The sequence below is a fragment of the Malania oleifera genome, chromosome 12 (assembly GCF_029873635.1).
Source record: "Malania oleifera isolate guangnan ecotype guangnan chromosome 12, ASM2987363v1, whole genome shotgun sequence".
NCBI classification, from domain to species: Eukaryota; Viridiplantae; Streptophyta; class Magnoliopsida; order Santalales; family Ximeniaceae; genus Malania; species Malania oleifera.
Window position 1 is genome coordinate 21462381 of NC_080428.1, and position 17857 is coordinate 21480237.

At 36.0% G+C, this 17857-nt stretch overlaps 1 protein-coding gene across 2 annotated transcripts in view; it reads left to right on the top strand.

Moving 5' to 3' along the window:
• Positions 1-17597, top strand: part of LOC131143718 (protein PLASTID TRANSCRIPTIONALLY ACTIVE 12, chloroplastic) — a 50526-nt gene extending 32929 nt beyond the window's left edge. Inside the window, exons 4-9 of one of the 2 annotated variants that reach the window (XM_058091985.1) lie at positions 1613-1872; positions 4597-4718; positions 14750-14821; positions 15405-15461; positions 15607-15711; positions 17274-17597. In XM_058091985.1, the coding sequence (XP_057947968.1) occupies positions 1613-1872; positions 4597-4718; positions 14750-14821; positions 15405-15461; positions 15607-15711; positions 17274-17372 (715 nt within the window). In that variant the 3' untranslated portion in view covers positions 17373-17597. The remainder of the gene's footprint in view (positions 1-1612; positions 1873-4596; positions 4719-14749; positions 14822-15404; positions 15462-15606; positions 15712-17273) is intronic. The other variant, XM_058091986.1, reaches the window with a different exon arrangement.
• Positions 17598-17857: the final 260 nt, after the last annotated feature.

Here is a 17857-nt window from a genome sequence, read left to right on the forward strand (position 1 = left end):
TGAGGATTTCTTTCCTTCCCCGCTTCGTTGAACAGGTGAAGCACCCCTCTCTCCGTTCAAGGTGGAGATCCCTCCCTAACGAGAACGACCCTCTTGTTAGGCAACAATTCTATCCTCGAACCGTCAAGTTACGATAGAAGTAACAGCAGATTTTCGTACAATAGAAACTCTCTCAACAGAGCGGATTTGTACACGTTAAAAGCACAAGGATTCTCTCAAAATAAATTTGATATGAAGCTCAAGAGATTTCTAGGTTTTCTGGATTGAAAAACTATGAACTTGAAGTGTAAAAACCAGAAAAACGTTTAAGAAAAGGGGAGCGGTGCACAGCAGCTTGTGAAGGATAAAGTCAATGTGCTTTGGTGCTATTTTGTTGCCCTAACACGTTTAGGATTAGCATTTTATAGTCAGGTTCAAAATATGACCGTTTGGGCATGTTTTGGTAACATTATCTTTCAAAAACGGAAAGAGTTTAGGCCGTTTGTGAGACTTATCGTGCGCTTCAGTCACCTGACATGGGAGTTCAGTCACCAGAACCAATTAAAATTGAATTTCGAAAGTGGCAGCAGCAATTCAGTCGCCTGAACCTGAGGTTCAGTGGCCTGAACTCATTCAGTCGACTGAACTGGGAGTTTAGTTGCCTGAACTGCTGGGAAATTTCAGCTTCAAATACCTTTCAGTATTTTGGGCATAATTTTCACTAGAAAACTCCAAATAAGGCAATTTTGGTATCAAAAGAAAGCTAAGAAAAAATCCCACAACTTTCATGTTGAACATTTTTAAAGATGGGAAGTCATTGATAGAGAAAATCGCACATCAATGCAGCTGTACAAAAAAGAAGGGAATTTGGAGAATCATGTTTTGGGGCATTTCATTCCAAAAATAATTTTAACCTTTTTGAAATAACTTTTGACCTCATAAAAATATTTTCTAAGCATTTTAAAAGGTATCTAGGTCCAAATAATTAACTTAAGAGCTTCATAAACAAACCTAAGTTTGAGAAGTACTTACATGAAACTTATATTACATTACACGTGAAAGATTAACTAAGTCTTCATGTTTTGAAGCTTGATCTTCATCCGAGCTCTAGCATTTCTTCATTTTGCTTGTTTTCTTCATGGCTTTTAAGCTTAAATAAGGTCCATTGTGCTTGTAAGATATAATACCTGTAAATTCACTTGAAAGCACAATCAGATACCTTGGTTTGTCATTATTAAAACGAGATTAAACCTTGTTAGGCCAACATAATTCATAAATTGTACAAGAATATTTTTTGTACAAGAATATTTTAAATGCATGGGCCTGGAAACATGGTAAGAGGGGATGTGAACTAAGCAAACAAAGGTCTAGTTTCCAAACCATGTGATGTAGGTTTTTGTGACGGTAGCACATGTGGTCTCTAAGATCTCGGCAACATGTCATCCGTATAAAGTCTAAAAAGTAATGTTTAAGGTGGCAGGAGATAAAATTCTATGAGGTTTTGCATTTGTGTCTGCCTTTTTTTCAGTTTCTTTACAACCGAAGTTGATTTCAAACCTGATTGGCTGATTTTTAAGAAACTGTTGTAGTGTTAAATAAAATTGGCAGGCTCAGATAATTGCTGGTTTTGTAGGTTACAGGCTGAACAAGAGAGATTGGAAAAAATAGGCCCAATTGCGTACTACTCAGAGTGGGTTAAGGCATGGGACAGGGATACTTCACGCGAAGCAGTTCAGAAGCATTTTGAAGAGACTGGTGAAGATGAAAATACCCAACTCATTCAAATGTTTCAGTGTCAAACTGATCGTGAATACCGTATTATGATGGGGACTGATATTCGTATTCGTAGGGATCCTTTAGCAATGCGAATGCGAGAGGATCAGATTAGGCAAAGTATCTACTCCCATGCTTAAATGTGCATTTCATTTCTTCCATCTATCCACATATAGCTACTCTATTTTAATATAGGAAAAGTTTATGAAATATGTTTGTTTTATTTTCTTTTATTCAGTTTATTTTGTTTAATTGGAAAATTTCTGAGCCATGACATATAGGTGGGTCATGTATAATCATATTATTATTATTGATAAAATAAAAATTTTATGGAAAGAGAGAGAGAGATTTATGAAGAAGAGGATGAGGTGTCCTCTTAGAAGAAATAGAACTCAATAAAGCAAAAATAAAAATAAATAAAGTCAAACCTTCCAATGTCTCCAAGTCAGCCAAAGTCTCCATGACAAGCTTCAGAACCAGAGTACCAAAACAAAGATATAATCCTACCTGTGGGAGATAAGTAGACACTGCACGATTCTTAAAAGTCCATGCGTTTTGCGCCCTCCAAATAATACAAATGAGAGTAAAACCAATGGCATCACAACAACTTGTCCTTACTACCTCTAAAATCTCTACAAGCCTGATGCAAAAATCCTCTCAAAGAATCTGGATATACTTGCTGCATCCCAAATATATCAAAATAAGTAATTTCAGATGCACATGACAGGACAATGCCAAAAGTGAGAGTACACTCATTAGTACAATGGGCAATGTCACCTAATTAGGGATGGTGCCTTAGGGGCCGTCTCCCTGCAACAGATCATTTCGGTCAGTTCTATTTAGAGCAGTGGTTCAAATATAAAGCTCAACTTTGGAGGGAACCTTTGCTTTCCAAATAATAGCATTCAGAGGATGGGGTGTGAGTTAGATTATGAACCAAATGTTGGAAAGAATTATGAATTAAACTGCCAGAAGCATCTGAAATCTGAATCACTGCATATTGCCAGGATTAAAACTGAAGAATCAAGACGTTTATGCAGAGCTTATTCAGATTATTCCTGAAAGGCTAAAATGAAACTTCCAACAAATATCACTTCTACAATTAACAAGAAAAGTAGAAACAAAAGCATTATGGTGAGACAATAAAGATGAAGGGAGACCCTAGATAAAAGGTACCCATCCTTTCCATTCATTTCCTCAAAGATGAATACTCACCATTGAGCTCATTATACTAAAGCCATGAAAAGAAAGATTAAGATGAGAAATATGCTTCCTGGGACTTGCATGAATATTAACCCTAATCTTAGAATCCTGAGTTCCTAATAATTTTTCTGGAATCCATATATACTTGGGTTAAAAGGGAGCCACTGCAGCCATTTACCCATCAGAGCAGTGTTTAAGACTTCATATTATGAGGACCCAAATCACCCTGACTTAAAAACTCTATACCAAATGACAAGTTGCTCTCTATTAATACCCCACAAAAATCCCCTCATCAATGTCTCAATTCTAGTTGCCACTTGCACAGAATCCTAAACAAAGACAAATACTGGTGGCTGATGGGTTATAGAGGACAAAGAAGACCCAATCAAGTTAGTATGATAATCTAAAGAAAAGGAATTTCTCTTATTTCCACTCATTGAATCTCTTGGAAACTAATTGAACTCTTTGATCCCGAAAGATGATTGACCTATGAATACCATGAGGGGACACCCAAATGGGTCAAATACCAGTTATGAACGGAACAACTTGCCAAAGCTAAGACATAGAACTCAGAACTCATATCATGATATTTCTATGAGACATGCACCTGTTTACTTGTAAAAATTACATTTTTGATCATGAAAGCTTGGGGTCAGTTTCTCGTTGAACCTTTACCTTTCAGTTTTAGCACATAAAAACCTGAAGTTATTTCGTTGTTTCAAATCAATCCAGTATATGACAAATGTCCCATTTATGAATGAGAAAAGCTCATGTGATTGTCATGTAACCTTCTAATTTGTGGTTAGCTAATAGATTACAGGGATCAAAATCTGACAAGTGTTCTGCTTTGCTTCTCTTACAATTAGTTTTTTTTGTCCAATTTTGTACTTTAGTAATGGGTTCTCATACCAATTTGTGATTACATACTCTAATTTTGCTCAATTTTTGATGTTTTGTGGCCATAAAATAAGATGCGTTAAAAGGTCATGCTATACTCATGAATTTTTCCACCATAAATAAAATGTTTGTCATCTATTGGATTGATTTTAAACAATGCATTAAATATTGAGTTTCATTATCAAAATTGAAATGCTAGGGTTTAGGATGAAACTTCCCCAAACTAAAGGGGTCATTAAGTGTAAATTGGCTAATTTATTTGCTTTATCTATGGGAAAAAAAATATGTGTAGGTATGTAGGTGCATCTGTATGAAATGTATCTCTCTCTCGGACTCTCCCCCTTTTCATCTCTATCCCTTTGTGTGTGTGCATGCTTGCTTGTATGGAGATCTCTCTCTCTCTCTCTCTCTCTCTCGCTCTGTGTGTGTGTGTTTGAATGAATCGTTTGCCATGCATTTGAGTTCATGCTTCTATTCTTTGTGTACCGGGCTGCCTTTTTTATTTTTTATTTTTTTTTTTTATTTATAAATTCTAATTTTCAGCCCAGCCCATAACATCTATTTACTTTATGTACAATGGTGACTTCTTTAGCCATTTATTTACATGATAAAAGAAATATTTCTTGCACCGACTTCTTTATGCCAGGATTTTCAAGTGGAAAATGATGAAAATTTGTTTTCCCTCATTGAACTTCCTCAATTTTCAAGTGTTCTTGTATTTGACTGTGCTGTTGGCATTTGCAGTATGGGGTGGAGATCCAGTTTACCCAACTGTAAACTACATTCATGATCCAAATGAATTAGCTGATTACAGAGGTCCAGATTTTCATGAACCAACACCCAACATTCTAGATTATCTGAAGGAGGTCAATACTACTTCTACACTAAAAATTTTAGTTCCATTGTTTTCTATTTTTATAGTTTTTTTTGCTTTTATTTATATTTTTACACACCTTTTGGTCCTTTTCATTTAAAATCTAACTGTTTAGAAGCTCTGCTGTATGTATATTGATTATTGATGATAGAACTTTATAGACCAATGATGGGTGTGGTTTGCTAACACATCACTTGATACGGAACCCCAAGAATAAACGTCCGGAGACCCCAAATCATATTTATCAAAACCCCAAACCCAAAATAAGATTCGACATGGTATAGGATCCTTGACCTATTGCTTGACGCGAAGCACAAACCAAGAATATCAAATTAATGGATGAATGCCACAAAGGTAGCACCTTTGATAAGTTCGGTGAAAGTTCAATGAAGAACTTGAAGAGAAATAAACCTCACTTGTAATTCTATTCAGCAAAAATAATCATCCTTTAATACAATAGAGAGTTGACTACTTATAGAAAATAAAAGAAACCCATGACATCAATTCGGCCAATAAAAATAAGCCATGACATCAATCTGGCCAATAAAATAATCCCACATAACCTTAAGCATGCCATGTCATTTAATGAAACATGTGCAAGTCACATGCCATGTGTCATGTCATTTAATGAAATATGTGCGAGTCACATGTCATGCTTAATCCATAAAAATTCCCTAAACAGCCAACGTTCCAGCTTCACACACCTTTAGACAATTTAGCATGTTAGGCTCTTCAAGAAAGTTTTTTTCTTTAGTGTCCATGGCCCTCAATGACTCTTGCTCAAACAATTTCTCGATTAGTCCTTGCATAGCCTCCTTGACCTTCTTGGCTCTAGCTCTTGTGATGGGTCCGCTTGGCACGTGCAGATCATCGTGTGCAATCGGAGCTTGTGGGTTCATATCGTTCCCCCTCTCTTCAAAAAGATTCGTCCTCGAATCATCACCTACATCAAAAAAGGATAAATCAGAAACATTGAAAGTTGCATTGACCTTATACTCACCTGGTAGATCCAACTTGTATGCATTATCGTTGATCTTTTCTACCACTTGAAAAGGTCCATCACCCCTTGGGTGTACCTTTGTTTTCCTTTTAGTAGGAAACCTCTCTTTTCTCATATGCACCCATACCCAATCTCCCGGTTCAAAAGTGACGAACTTACGCCCCTTATTAGCTTGAGATGAATTGTGACGGTTCTTCTTTTCAATGTGCTGCCGTGCTTGTTCATGGATCCTCTTCACCAAGTCAGCCTTGTGTCGTCCGTCTAAGCTAGCTATCTCATTCACAGGTAGCGGCATCAAATCCAATGGAGTCAAAGGATTAAAACCATAAACAATTTCAAATGGAGAAAAATTAGTAGAAGCATGCACAATTCTATTATAAGCAAACTCAACAAGTGGTATGCATTCTTCCTATGAATTTAAATTCCCTTGAATGACCGCACGCAATAAGGTTGTTAGAGTCCGATTAACTATTTCGGTTTGACTGTCGGTTTGGGGATGACAAGTAGTAGAAAACAATAGCTTAGTTCCTAATTTTCCCCATAAAACCTTCCAAAAGTAGCAAGGAATTTAACATCCCTATCACTCACAATTGTCCTAGGAATGCCATGCAATCGCACAATGTCCCTAAAAAATAAATTGGCTATATTTGTGGCATCATCAGTTTTATGGCAAGGAATAAAATGTGCCATTTTAGAAAATCTATCAACCACCACAAATATAGAGTCCCTACCCCCTTTGGACCTAGGCAAACCTAATATGAAATCCATTGAAATGTCTACCCAAGGTTCACTAGGTACAGGCAAAGGAGTATAAAGGCCATGAGGTAAGACCTTAGACTTAGCTTGTTCACATGAAATGCATCTAGAACACACTCTCTCTACATCTCTACGCATATGTGGCCAAAAGAAGTGTTCATGCAGAATATCTAAAGTCTTTTGTACCCCAAAATGTCCCATCAAACCCCCACTATGTGACTCTCGCACAAGCAATTCTCTTAGGGAGCAGTTAGGCACACAAAGTCTATTCTCCCTAAACAAATATCCATCATTCCTATAGAATTTATGAAACGCAACTTTATCACATGCCTCATACACATTAACAAAATCAGAATCTTTAGCATATAAATCCTTTATGTACACAAAACCCAATAGCTTAGTGCTAAGTGTAGTAATTAAGGCATACCTGCGAGAAAGCGCATCAGCCACGACATTTTCTTTCCCCTGCTTGTACTGAATGACATGTGGGAAGGTTTCGATGAACTCTACCCATTTGGCGTGGCGGCGATTTAGCTTACCTTGCCCCTTCAAATGCTTTAATGATTCATGATCAGAGTGGGTCACGAATTCTTTAGGCCACAAGTAGTGTTGCTACGTCTCCAATGCCCGCACCAAGGCATACAGTTCTTTATCATACGTGGAGTAGTTCAATGTTGCCCCATTGAGCTTTTCACTAAATTATGCAATGGGACGCTTATCCTGCATCAAAACAGCTCCAATACCAATCCCGGAGGCATCACATTCAATCTCAAAAGTTTTAGTGAAATCAGGTAAAAGCAACAATGGAGCAGAACACAACCTATCTTTAAGCATTTTAAAGGAATGTTCTTGTGCAGTACCCCATTTAAACCCTACGTTCTTTTTTATTATTTCAGTTAAAGGTGCAGCAATGGTGCTAAAATCTCTCACAAACCGCCTATAAAAGCTAGCCAACCCATGAAAACTACGCACATCAGTCACAGATTTAGGTGTTAGCCAATCTTTTATTGTTTTCACTTTTTCCTCATCCACTTTTACACCTTTAGCACTCACCATATAACCCAGGAAAATAACCTTTTCCATGCAGAAATCACATTTCTTTAGGTTAGCAAACAAAATTTCGTTTTTTAAGAACATCTAGTACACCTTTCAAATGATCCAAGTGATCATCAAGATTCTTGCTATACACTAGGATGTCGTCAAAGTAGACAACAAAAAATTTGCCTATAAATGCACGCAACACATGATTCATCAAGCGCATGAAAGTACTAGGTGCATTGGTCAAACCAAAGGGCATAACCATCCATTCATACAAACCGTACTTTGTCTTAAATGCAGTTTTCCATTCATCACCCGGTTTCATTCTTATTTGATGGTAGCCACTTTTTAAATCAATTTTAGAAAAGATGCAAGAGCCATGCAGTTCATCTAACGTGTCATCTAGTCTAGGAATAGGATGGCGATACTTTACAGTGATTTTATTGATGGCTCTAGAGTCGACGCACATCCTCCATGATCCATCTTTCTTCGGTACCAGGAATAGGATGGCGATACTTTACAGTGATTTTATTGATGGCTCTAGAGTCGACGCACATCCTCCATGATCCATCTTTCTTCGGTACCAGTAGCATGGGTACCGCCCACGGACTCATGCTCTCCCTCACATGCCCCTTGGCAAGCAGCTCCTCAACTTGTCTTTGAAGTTCCTTAGTCTCCTCGGGGCTGCTCCTATAGGCTGGACGGTTGGGAATTGTAGCCCCGGGGATGAAGTCAATCTGATGCTCAATTCCTCTAATTGGTGGCAAACCATTGGGTAAGTCCACAGGAAAGACATCCTTGTATTCCTGCAGCAAAGAAACAACAGCACTAGGCAAGGAAGAGGTGAGTTCGTTAGTGCTCAAATATGCCTCCTTGTACATGAGTACAACTAGAGGTCTTTGTGCATAAAAAGCTTTCATACACTCTTTTTCTTTTGCATACAAACTCACTTTTTCCTCTCTCGTTGTTTTTCTCTCATTTTTACCACTTTTTTTTTTTTTTCTAATTTCAGTGCTCTCTGCCTCTCCTTTTGTTTTATTCTCAGCCTCTTTTTTGTTTTTCTCATCATTTGCTCTTTTCAATCTCACTTGATCTTCATACACTTGCTTAGGAGTCAATGGTACAAGGGTCACACTCCTCCCATCTTTTAGAAAAGAATACCTATTCTTGAACCCATCATGAGTGACACGTCGATCATATTGCCATGGCCTGCCCAATAAGATGTGACTAGCATGCATAGGGACCATATCACATAGAATCTCATCAGAATATTTTCCAATTGAAAATACAATCAACACTTGCTTATTCACCCTAACCTCCCCACACTCATTCAACCATTGAAGTTTGTAAGGCCTAGGATGTTTTATGCATTGCAACCCCAACTTCTCTACTAATGTGGTACTAGCTACGTTAGTGCAGCTCCCTCCATCGATGATCATGCTACACACCTTATCATTGATGTAACATCGAGTATGAAATATATTCTCACGCTGTTCATCATTTTCATCTTTCACGACATGCATGTTTAAAGCTCTCCTAGTTACTAATGCCTCACCATGGACAGCATACTCAACATCACTAGAATCTTCTAGTGAAGGCATGGACTCATGATCACTCTCTTCATCATCAGTCTCAATAGTACCATCATCTCTCATAATCATTGCTCTTTTGTTTGGGCATTGTGATACAATATGGCCAATCCCCAAACACCTAAAGCACTTGGTTTTTCTGTACCTACTAGATTGAGAAGAAGTTATACCTTTTTCATGGTTGCCCACTTTGTCTTTGCCTTTCTCCTTCACTTCCTTGGATTTAAAAACAACCATTTCTTCTTTTGATTTTCCCCAATTCGGTTTCCATGTGGAATGGGAAGCCGAAGTTGTTGTAGTATATGCTTGTTTCCACCCTTGTGTTTGAGTTGCCTCTGTACTTTCATTGCCATATGCACCATGTCCTCTAACTCCACATAGTGGTGCAGCTCCACTATGTTAGCAATTTTTCGGTTCAACCCACATATGAATCGTGCCATCGTAGCTTCTCTATCTTCCTCAATATTTGCCCGAATCATAGCTATCTCCATCTCCTTGTGGTAGTCCTCCACACTTTTGGTACCTTGGGTAAGGCTTTGAAGACGTTGGTGTAAGTCTTGGTAGTAGTGGTTTGGTACAAATTGCTTCCTCATCACTGCCTTCATTTCAGCCCACGTCTGGATAGGTCTTTCCATGTTTCTACGCCTACTAAGAAGAATTTGATCCCACCATACCAGTGCGTAGTCAGTGAACTCCACAGTTGCCAATTTCACCTTCTTTTCTTCGGAGTAGTTATGACACTCAAAAATGAGCTCAACCTTCCTCTCCCATTCAAGGTATACATTCGGGTTATTTTTCCCTTGAAAAGGAGGAATTTTCATTTTGATGCTTCTGATGTTTCTATCGATGTTATCTCGACCCCTTGGCTCCCATCGAGGTTGTTGCTCTTGCCTAGCACCTCGATAAGCAAATCTGCCCATAACCGTCATGTTCATCATCACTTGCTTCATTGCTACCTATATCATGTTCAAATTTAGCAATCGGAGGAGTATGTGGCCTTCGTCGCCTTTCATTGGATTGCCCTCTTCTCAGTCCATCAATTGCAGCGTCTTGTCTATCCAATCTGTCTCTGAACTCCCCAAAAACCGTATTGAGTCTTTCAAACTGTTGTTGAATGGCTTGCAAGGTGAAGAATGAATCTTGTGGAGGGTTCTCATTCTTGCTACCTTTGCTGGAAGTTTCAGCGCTAACCACCTTTCTACTCATAATTTCAAACCTGCAAAAAGGATATTAGAGAGAAAAAAAATTTCCTCACTCACTCCCTTATGTGTTTACCCTCCAAACAATGACACTCAATGCTCGTGTTTTTGACACAATTTTTTTTTTGGCTTTTTCCCTTTGATACGCTCACACACTCGTGCCTCTTACCACTCAGGATTTCTCTTTTAGTTCTTTAATGAACTAATCCCAAACAAATCAAACGCAACTAAATCAATGAAAACAACTAAATCAAGACACGAAACAACGAAGGAAAGACAAAAAGAAGTCAAGAAAACAATAATGATGCAAACGAAATAAAAAGAAATTCAACGGAACAAAATAACCAACTTGGCCAAGGATATATTCAAACACAAATCAGAATAATTTTTTTTTTGAATGCAAAATACTGCCTTTTCTCTTTTTTTCTTCTTCTTTTTTTTTGAATGTACAAAATGGTTTTTTTTTTTTTTTTAATGTGCTCTAATCGGCCTTGCTGTTTTTCTTGCAATTTCCAGCCACAAAAGATTCAATCTTGATGATGGACGATATTAAAGAAGAGATGGAAAATTTCGAAAACAAGAAAACAAGATAAGTAGGTTGGATGATAGAAGAATATGAAATAAGGATAAATGATTATAAGATAAAAGAATTTTCAAAAGCAAACAAGAAAAAGAAGATAGATAGAACCTGATTTGAACCAAAGCTCTGATACCAAATGATACAAAACCCCAAGAATGAACGTCCGGAGACCCCAAAACAGATTTATCAAAATCCAAAACCCAAAATAAGATTCGACATGGTATAGGATCCTTGACCTATTGCTTGACGCGAAGCACAAACCAAGAATATCAAATTAATGGATGAACGCCACAAAGGTAGCACCTTTGATAAGTTCGGTGAAAGTTCAATGAAGAATTTGAAGAGAAATAAACCTTACTTGTAATTTTATTCAGCAAAAATAATCATCCTTTAATACAATAGAGAGTTGACTACTTATAGAAAATAAAAGGAACCCATGACATCAGTTCGGCCAATAAAAATAAGCCATGATATCAATCTGGCCAATAAAATAATCCCACATAACTTTAAGCATGCCATGTCATTTAATGAAACATGTGCAAGTCACATGTCATGTGTCATGTCATTTAATGAAACATGTGCGAGTCACATGTCATGCTTAATCCATAAAAATTTCCTAAACAGCCCTTATTGACTTAACGTTCCAGCTTCACACGCCTTTAGACAATTTAGCATCTTAGGCTCTTCAAGAAAGTCTTTTTTTTTAGTGTCCATGGCCCTTAATGACTCTTGCTCAAACAACTTCTCGATTAGTCCTTGCATAGCCTCCTTGACCTTCTTGGCTTTAGCTCTTGTGATGGGTCCACTTGGCACGTGCAGATCATCGTGTGCAATCGGAGCTTGTGGGTTCATATCATCATTGGTAGATTTTTTGGATTTATTTTTACTTTATCAAATGGTGTATAAAAATATCTAATAGTAGAATTGATTTAGAGGTCGTGCCTTGGTGCGATGGCAAGTGCCTCTGCCTCGGTACGAGTGGTCTCGGGTTCAAGACTTGGGAGCGGCCTCTCCAAAAATGGGGGTAAGGCTTGCCGACATCCACCTCTCCCAGACCCCACTCAAAGTGGGAGCCTTGTGCACTGGGTACGGCCATTTTTTTTTTTAGTAGAATTGATTGATAAAATTTAATCTAGTAGTGTGTTGGTGTTAATAGGACCTAGATAATATACCAATTGATGTTTGCAAATGTTTAGGGGATTAAGGAAGTATTGGTTAACTAATTTATTCGACATTATTATAAAAACCAAGAAAATGTCGGAGGAATGGAGGAAAAACATGTTAATACCTTTATACAAAAACAAAAGAGATATTCAAAATTGTAATAAATGTTGCGAAATTAAGATTGTAAGTCATACGATGAAACTATGGGAAAAGGTAATTGAACAAGGAATAAGATTGAAAACAAGGGTTTCAGAGAATCACTTTGGTTTTATGCCTGGGAGATCAACAATAGAACCTATTTATCTTTTAAGAAGATTAATAGAAAAGTTAAGGGAAAAAAAGAGGGACTTGAATATGCTTTTTATTGACCTAGAGAAAACATATGATATAGTACCTAGGGAAGGTCTTCAATGGGTCTTTAAAAAAGAAAGGGTATGGAGTAGATATACCAAGATTATTAAGGATATCTATAATAGAGTAATCACTATTGTTAGGACTATAGGAGGTGAATCTAGATATTTTTCAATCACAGTAGGTGTACATCAAGGTTCTACTTTGAGTTCTTATCTTTTTACTTTAGTGACTGTTGAACTCATTAGGAATATCCAAAATGAGATCTCTTGGTGTATGTTGTGTGCAGATGATATTGTCTTGATTGATGGAAGTAAGAGAATTTAAGTTAGAACTTTGGAAAATCACTTTAGAGTTTAAAAGTTTTAGGATAAGTAGGAATAAGATAGAATATATGAAATGTAATTTTGGTAATGTAAGGTGTAGTAGTAAAGAGAAGATTAAACTTATAGATTTTGACACCTTGGATCTATTATGCAAGTGGAAGGGGAAATTGAAGATGATGTAATACATAGAATTAAAGTAAGTTGGGTTAAATGGTGGAGTGTATCAAGCATTTTATGTGATTGTAGAATACCCTTAAAATTATAAGGAAAGTACAAAACGGCTATAAGCCACCAATGCTTTATGGTTCAGAATGTTGGGCAACTAAGAAACCTGTACAAAATGTAAAAGTTGCTGAAATGTGAATATTAAGATGGATGAGTGGTATAACATTGAAAGATAAATTAATAAATGAGCATACATGCACTAGGTATAGCACTAGTCAAAAGACAAGATAAGAGAGGGGCGGCTTAGATGGTTTGGACATTCGAAACAAAGGCCTAGTAGTGCACATGTGAGGAGTGAGTTTGTTATTGTTTCTGACATGAAAAGGGAGAGGGGTAGGCTTAAAATAACTTGGAATGAGGTAGTGAGTAATGATTTAATGTCTCTTAATCTGGTAGAGAATGCTCTCGATCGGGTAAATTGGTGGAAAAAGATTCATGTAGCTTAGCGGGACTTAAGGTTTGTTGTTGAAATGTGTTGGTATTAAATGTTGATTGAAGGAAAAGGATTCATGCAGCTGGCCCGTGATAGTTGCTGTTAAACCACCGCTTTATCTAAAACATAAAGTTGTTAGTTTGTGGGCCATCAATGTAAATCAAGCCTTAACAATTGGGAGTTTCACTTACATTATGTTTGGTTTGTGAAATAAAATAGGGTGGAAATTGTATAGGGTATAATGCTGGTGCCATTTTAAGAAAAATACTTGTGTAGAAGTTAGTCTTATTTCAGCTAATATGGAATGAACAAGGAATGACTATTCTCGAGTCTAACAATAAGAATGTCTATTTCTATGCTATTCCATATTGGTTAGAATAACACAAACTTTTGCACAGTTATTTTTCTTTGAATGGCAATTTCTATTTATTTATTTAATTTTTTGGGCAAATTATTCTATCCATATACAATTGTTGTTCCATTCCCACCTATTCCATCAACCAAACCTTTTGCTAGCTGTAGCTGTTGTATTGGAGGTTATCTTCTACTTGTTTCGTTAGCTTGACTTGTGGCTTTGGTGATCTCCTACTTGGTTATCAATCTTAACCCTTTCCCTACAGAAATGCCCAGAGTTCTTACTCTCTCTCTCACGGTGTGGGGGTGGAGTGGGGGAGGGAGAAGGTTGGTGCTTGCACAAATATTGGTTAAAAAAAAAAAAAAATGTATGAAAATAATGCGAAAAAATGATTAAATATTAGAAACATTGAACATAGCAACAATGGGTCAATTTCAGGTTAATCAGGGCTAGGTTCCTCAAGCGTGAAAAGAAATAAAAGGACCTTGAATTATGGCCTGCAACCTGTTTGCCTAATGGTGGACCTAATTTCGATTAGAAGATATCGATTCATGGCTTGAGTCAGAGCTTTTCAACTGTAATACATAACACCATAAGAAAAGGGCAGGAATATATATAATTGCAAAGTATGGGTGTCATTAAAATGGTTAAACTTCCTTATTATATTGTTTTTATTTATCCTCTGTTATTGGCTCTTAAATCCTTAATTAGCGGCCATATCAGTACTCTATTGGGATTGCTGCCTTTCTCAGAAATATGGCTGGAGAGTGGAATATTTTTTTTAAAATTTTTTTTAAGGAGTATCTGCTTAAGAGTGTTGCCCTTTAATCCTCTCAAATTTGTTTATGCTAATCTTGACAAATTTAGTCTTATAGTCTTAACAATTAATGAACTGCAACCGGGATTTAGTCTTAACAATTAATGAACTGCAACCGGGATTAGTGCCTTTTTTCAATTGCTAAGTTTCGTTTTCTTACTTTATTTTCTTCTTAAAAATGTTTACGCAGCATGGAAAAATCATACCACGGGAGGAGTTTGAAAAAAAACTTGCCGAAGAGAAGAATGCAACAGGGCTTAAGGTAGTGAAGTGATATATGTGAAGTTCATTTGATTAGCTTTTTTCTTTTTTCCATGTTTCCTGTTTTATAATTTTGTACTCTTAACTATATGTTTGGTATGCACAGATGGAATGGAGACAGAACGGAATCGAATTTATCATTTGATTTTTCCATATTTTTCATTAAAATTTTCATTTCATTCCATTCCCGCCCCATTTCATTCCACGAACTAACATGATGTAAGATCTATTATGCTTTGGATGTGGTTTATTTTTTACTGGAAAATATCATTTGAATTAAAAACATATTTATTTTCTCTTTTAGTGGGCTCAACGCATGGGGAGCATATAGGCTCATTGCAGTTTCAATTAGGTTGGGTTTTGGATATAATACAAAAATAGCTCAGGAATGAATACTAAGTTTATTTTTAAAACTAATTTGTCGTTTTGCTCTAGGAATTCTATATATTAGTCGGGTAGATCAGTAATTCTAACTGATGATTTGAATTCAGATATGTTTTTTATTTAAAATTAAATTTGCAGTGAACACTTATAGCTTCCGCCAGCCTTTTTCACCTTTCAATTGACTCCTGTACGTATTATAGCAGATGACAGATATGGATGAGGCCATGGCACGAGCTGTTGACATTGGTGAAGATGATGTAAGTATTTTTTATTTTTCTTCTCTCATTAGTCTGTCCTTCAGTGTATTTTTAATTCAATAATGCCAGATTGTGAACATTTGAGTGATTTATGGCTTTTTGTTGGCAATAACATTATGTTTGTTTTGTTGCTTCTTTGCCATAGGATGAAGCAGAGGATAGTGAAGTTGAGGGTGATAGTGAAGCAGAGGAGAAAATTACACGAAATTGGAGCGTACTCAAAAGTATGCCACAGCTTCGCAAATCAAAGGTATCTCATTTCTTCTTTGTCAATCATATATATGCTCTTAAATTTCCAAGAAATTTCTACTTTCCAACCCCTCAAAATTAAAATGACAATTGGTTTCCATCTTACAAATATCTTCAAAATTTTTATGAACCATTCGAAATTTCTTGAAGTTTTAATAAATTTGAAAAAATTTTCAAAAATTTGATGATAGAACAAAATTTTTGTTAGACTTATATTTATTGAATATGTTTAATATGATTATTTTATTAAATTCATTGCACCTTATTCACTACGTACTTGTCATTGATATATTTTATTTCAGTATTTTAGTTCTAAACCTTGCATGATTCTTTCTATTGTGAAAGTTTCTTAAAACAGTTCCATGCTTTACTATTAATTTTCATACTTTTTGAACTTTAGAATTGAAATTGACATTGACAATAAAATTTCCATTGAAATTTTTGTAATTTTAAGTCTCAGAATTTGAGTTGACATTGAAATTTAAAACCTTGATTGTGTATCATTTCCTCCTTCTATGGCATATAGGCTTCTATTATTTAACGGTCAAATCAAACTTTGTTTCATAAGCCTATTGTTCATACATCCGTGGGAAAAAGAAATAGCTTTTAGATATAAAAAAGATTTGCTTCTTGTTGTATTTTGGGGAAGATTTGGAGCTCCAAATGTGCCATAATTACCTATGTACGTGGATTGCACACCATTTGGCGCCCTTAGTTTTTATACTACTTACAAACATGTGCTGTGCCTGCCTGCGTTTGTTGAAAATAATTTTAAATTACTATTTTAGAGATTGTTTTCATCATAATTGTATTATAAATAAAATAATTGGCAATAAATAAATGATTGTAGAATATCTACTTGTGAGTTGTCTCCCTTTGGAAAAGTGCAGAGAGGAAGAGTGACTCTTATATACATATGCATGCATTGAAGCTAAAGACCCAATTGCTCAAGATTTTGGATAAATTTAGTGCTCGCGCAAGGACTCTCCCAGCGTTAAGAAATTATACTGAAGTTGATAGTTTGAAATTATACTCACATGCCAACATTCGTGCCCATTTTTTCACTTTCATTTTTTGAAGTAGAAAGCATCATAAAAAAAGTATATTTTTGGAGAACATTATAATTGAAATATAAAAGCTACTTAGCTGCTTCACATGCTTCCATGAAATTGAAAATATGTTTGTGTGCCTATATCATATGTGTTTTTGGTACGATGGTGCCTCTTTGGGCACCTTATCCACTAGGATAACATGTTAGCCCTCCTCTCTTACCGCCTAATTGCTAAGATTTAATCTCAGTAAGAAACTTGCAATTCCAAGGCTCGAATCCTGACATTTAACTAGTCTACAATTGAGTAACTTCCGCATGAGAAACTCGTAATTCCAAGGCTCGAATCCTGACATTTAACTAGTTTACAATTGAGGAACTTCGCATGCATGCGTGTGTATTAGGCTATTGCAGCTTGCCTGCAAAAATGAATGTTAGAATTAATTTTCCCTATATTTCTATTTTCAAATAACGTAATTTTCAAAGTGTACTTTTTTGTTTTTATACTCTCACAGGGGAAGCCTAAGAAGGAGGGTCCTTTGTCTCTGGAAGAGGCCGTAGACGATTCTGAGAACTTAACTGATTTTCTTATGGACTTTGATGAGGAGCAATGACAATTTTTCCTTCAAAATATAAGTTTGTGAGATGTAAGTGGAAAATCATTGACATAAGCAACATGTCATGTCATGTCATGTCGGGAAGCAAGAGTCTTAAATCTTTTATAACGGAACCAACTAATATTAGTTAGCATGATAAAATTTCACCTGTAAGTTAATTAGTATGATACTAACTCTCTACGTTTATTAATATAAAACTAATTTTACATTTGATTTATAGAATATCTATCTATCCATAAGAATATATTAGTTATAATACGTTAGTTATAATTAGGTAATAGAAAATTATGTTGATATCATAAAATAAATAAGAATGCGAAACTTTTTATCAGTCCATATGACAAGGAATATATAACGAAGAGCTATTTCTAAATTTTACCATGGGAATGCATGTTGCTTTCATATTCATGTTCAACAAAGTAAGGAATGTATAAGAAATAATAATTACTTACATTTCTAAAATTTTTACTTCATTTTTCTTT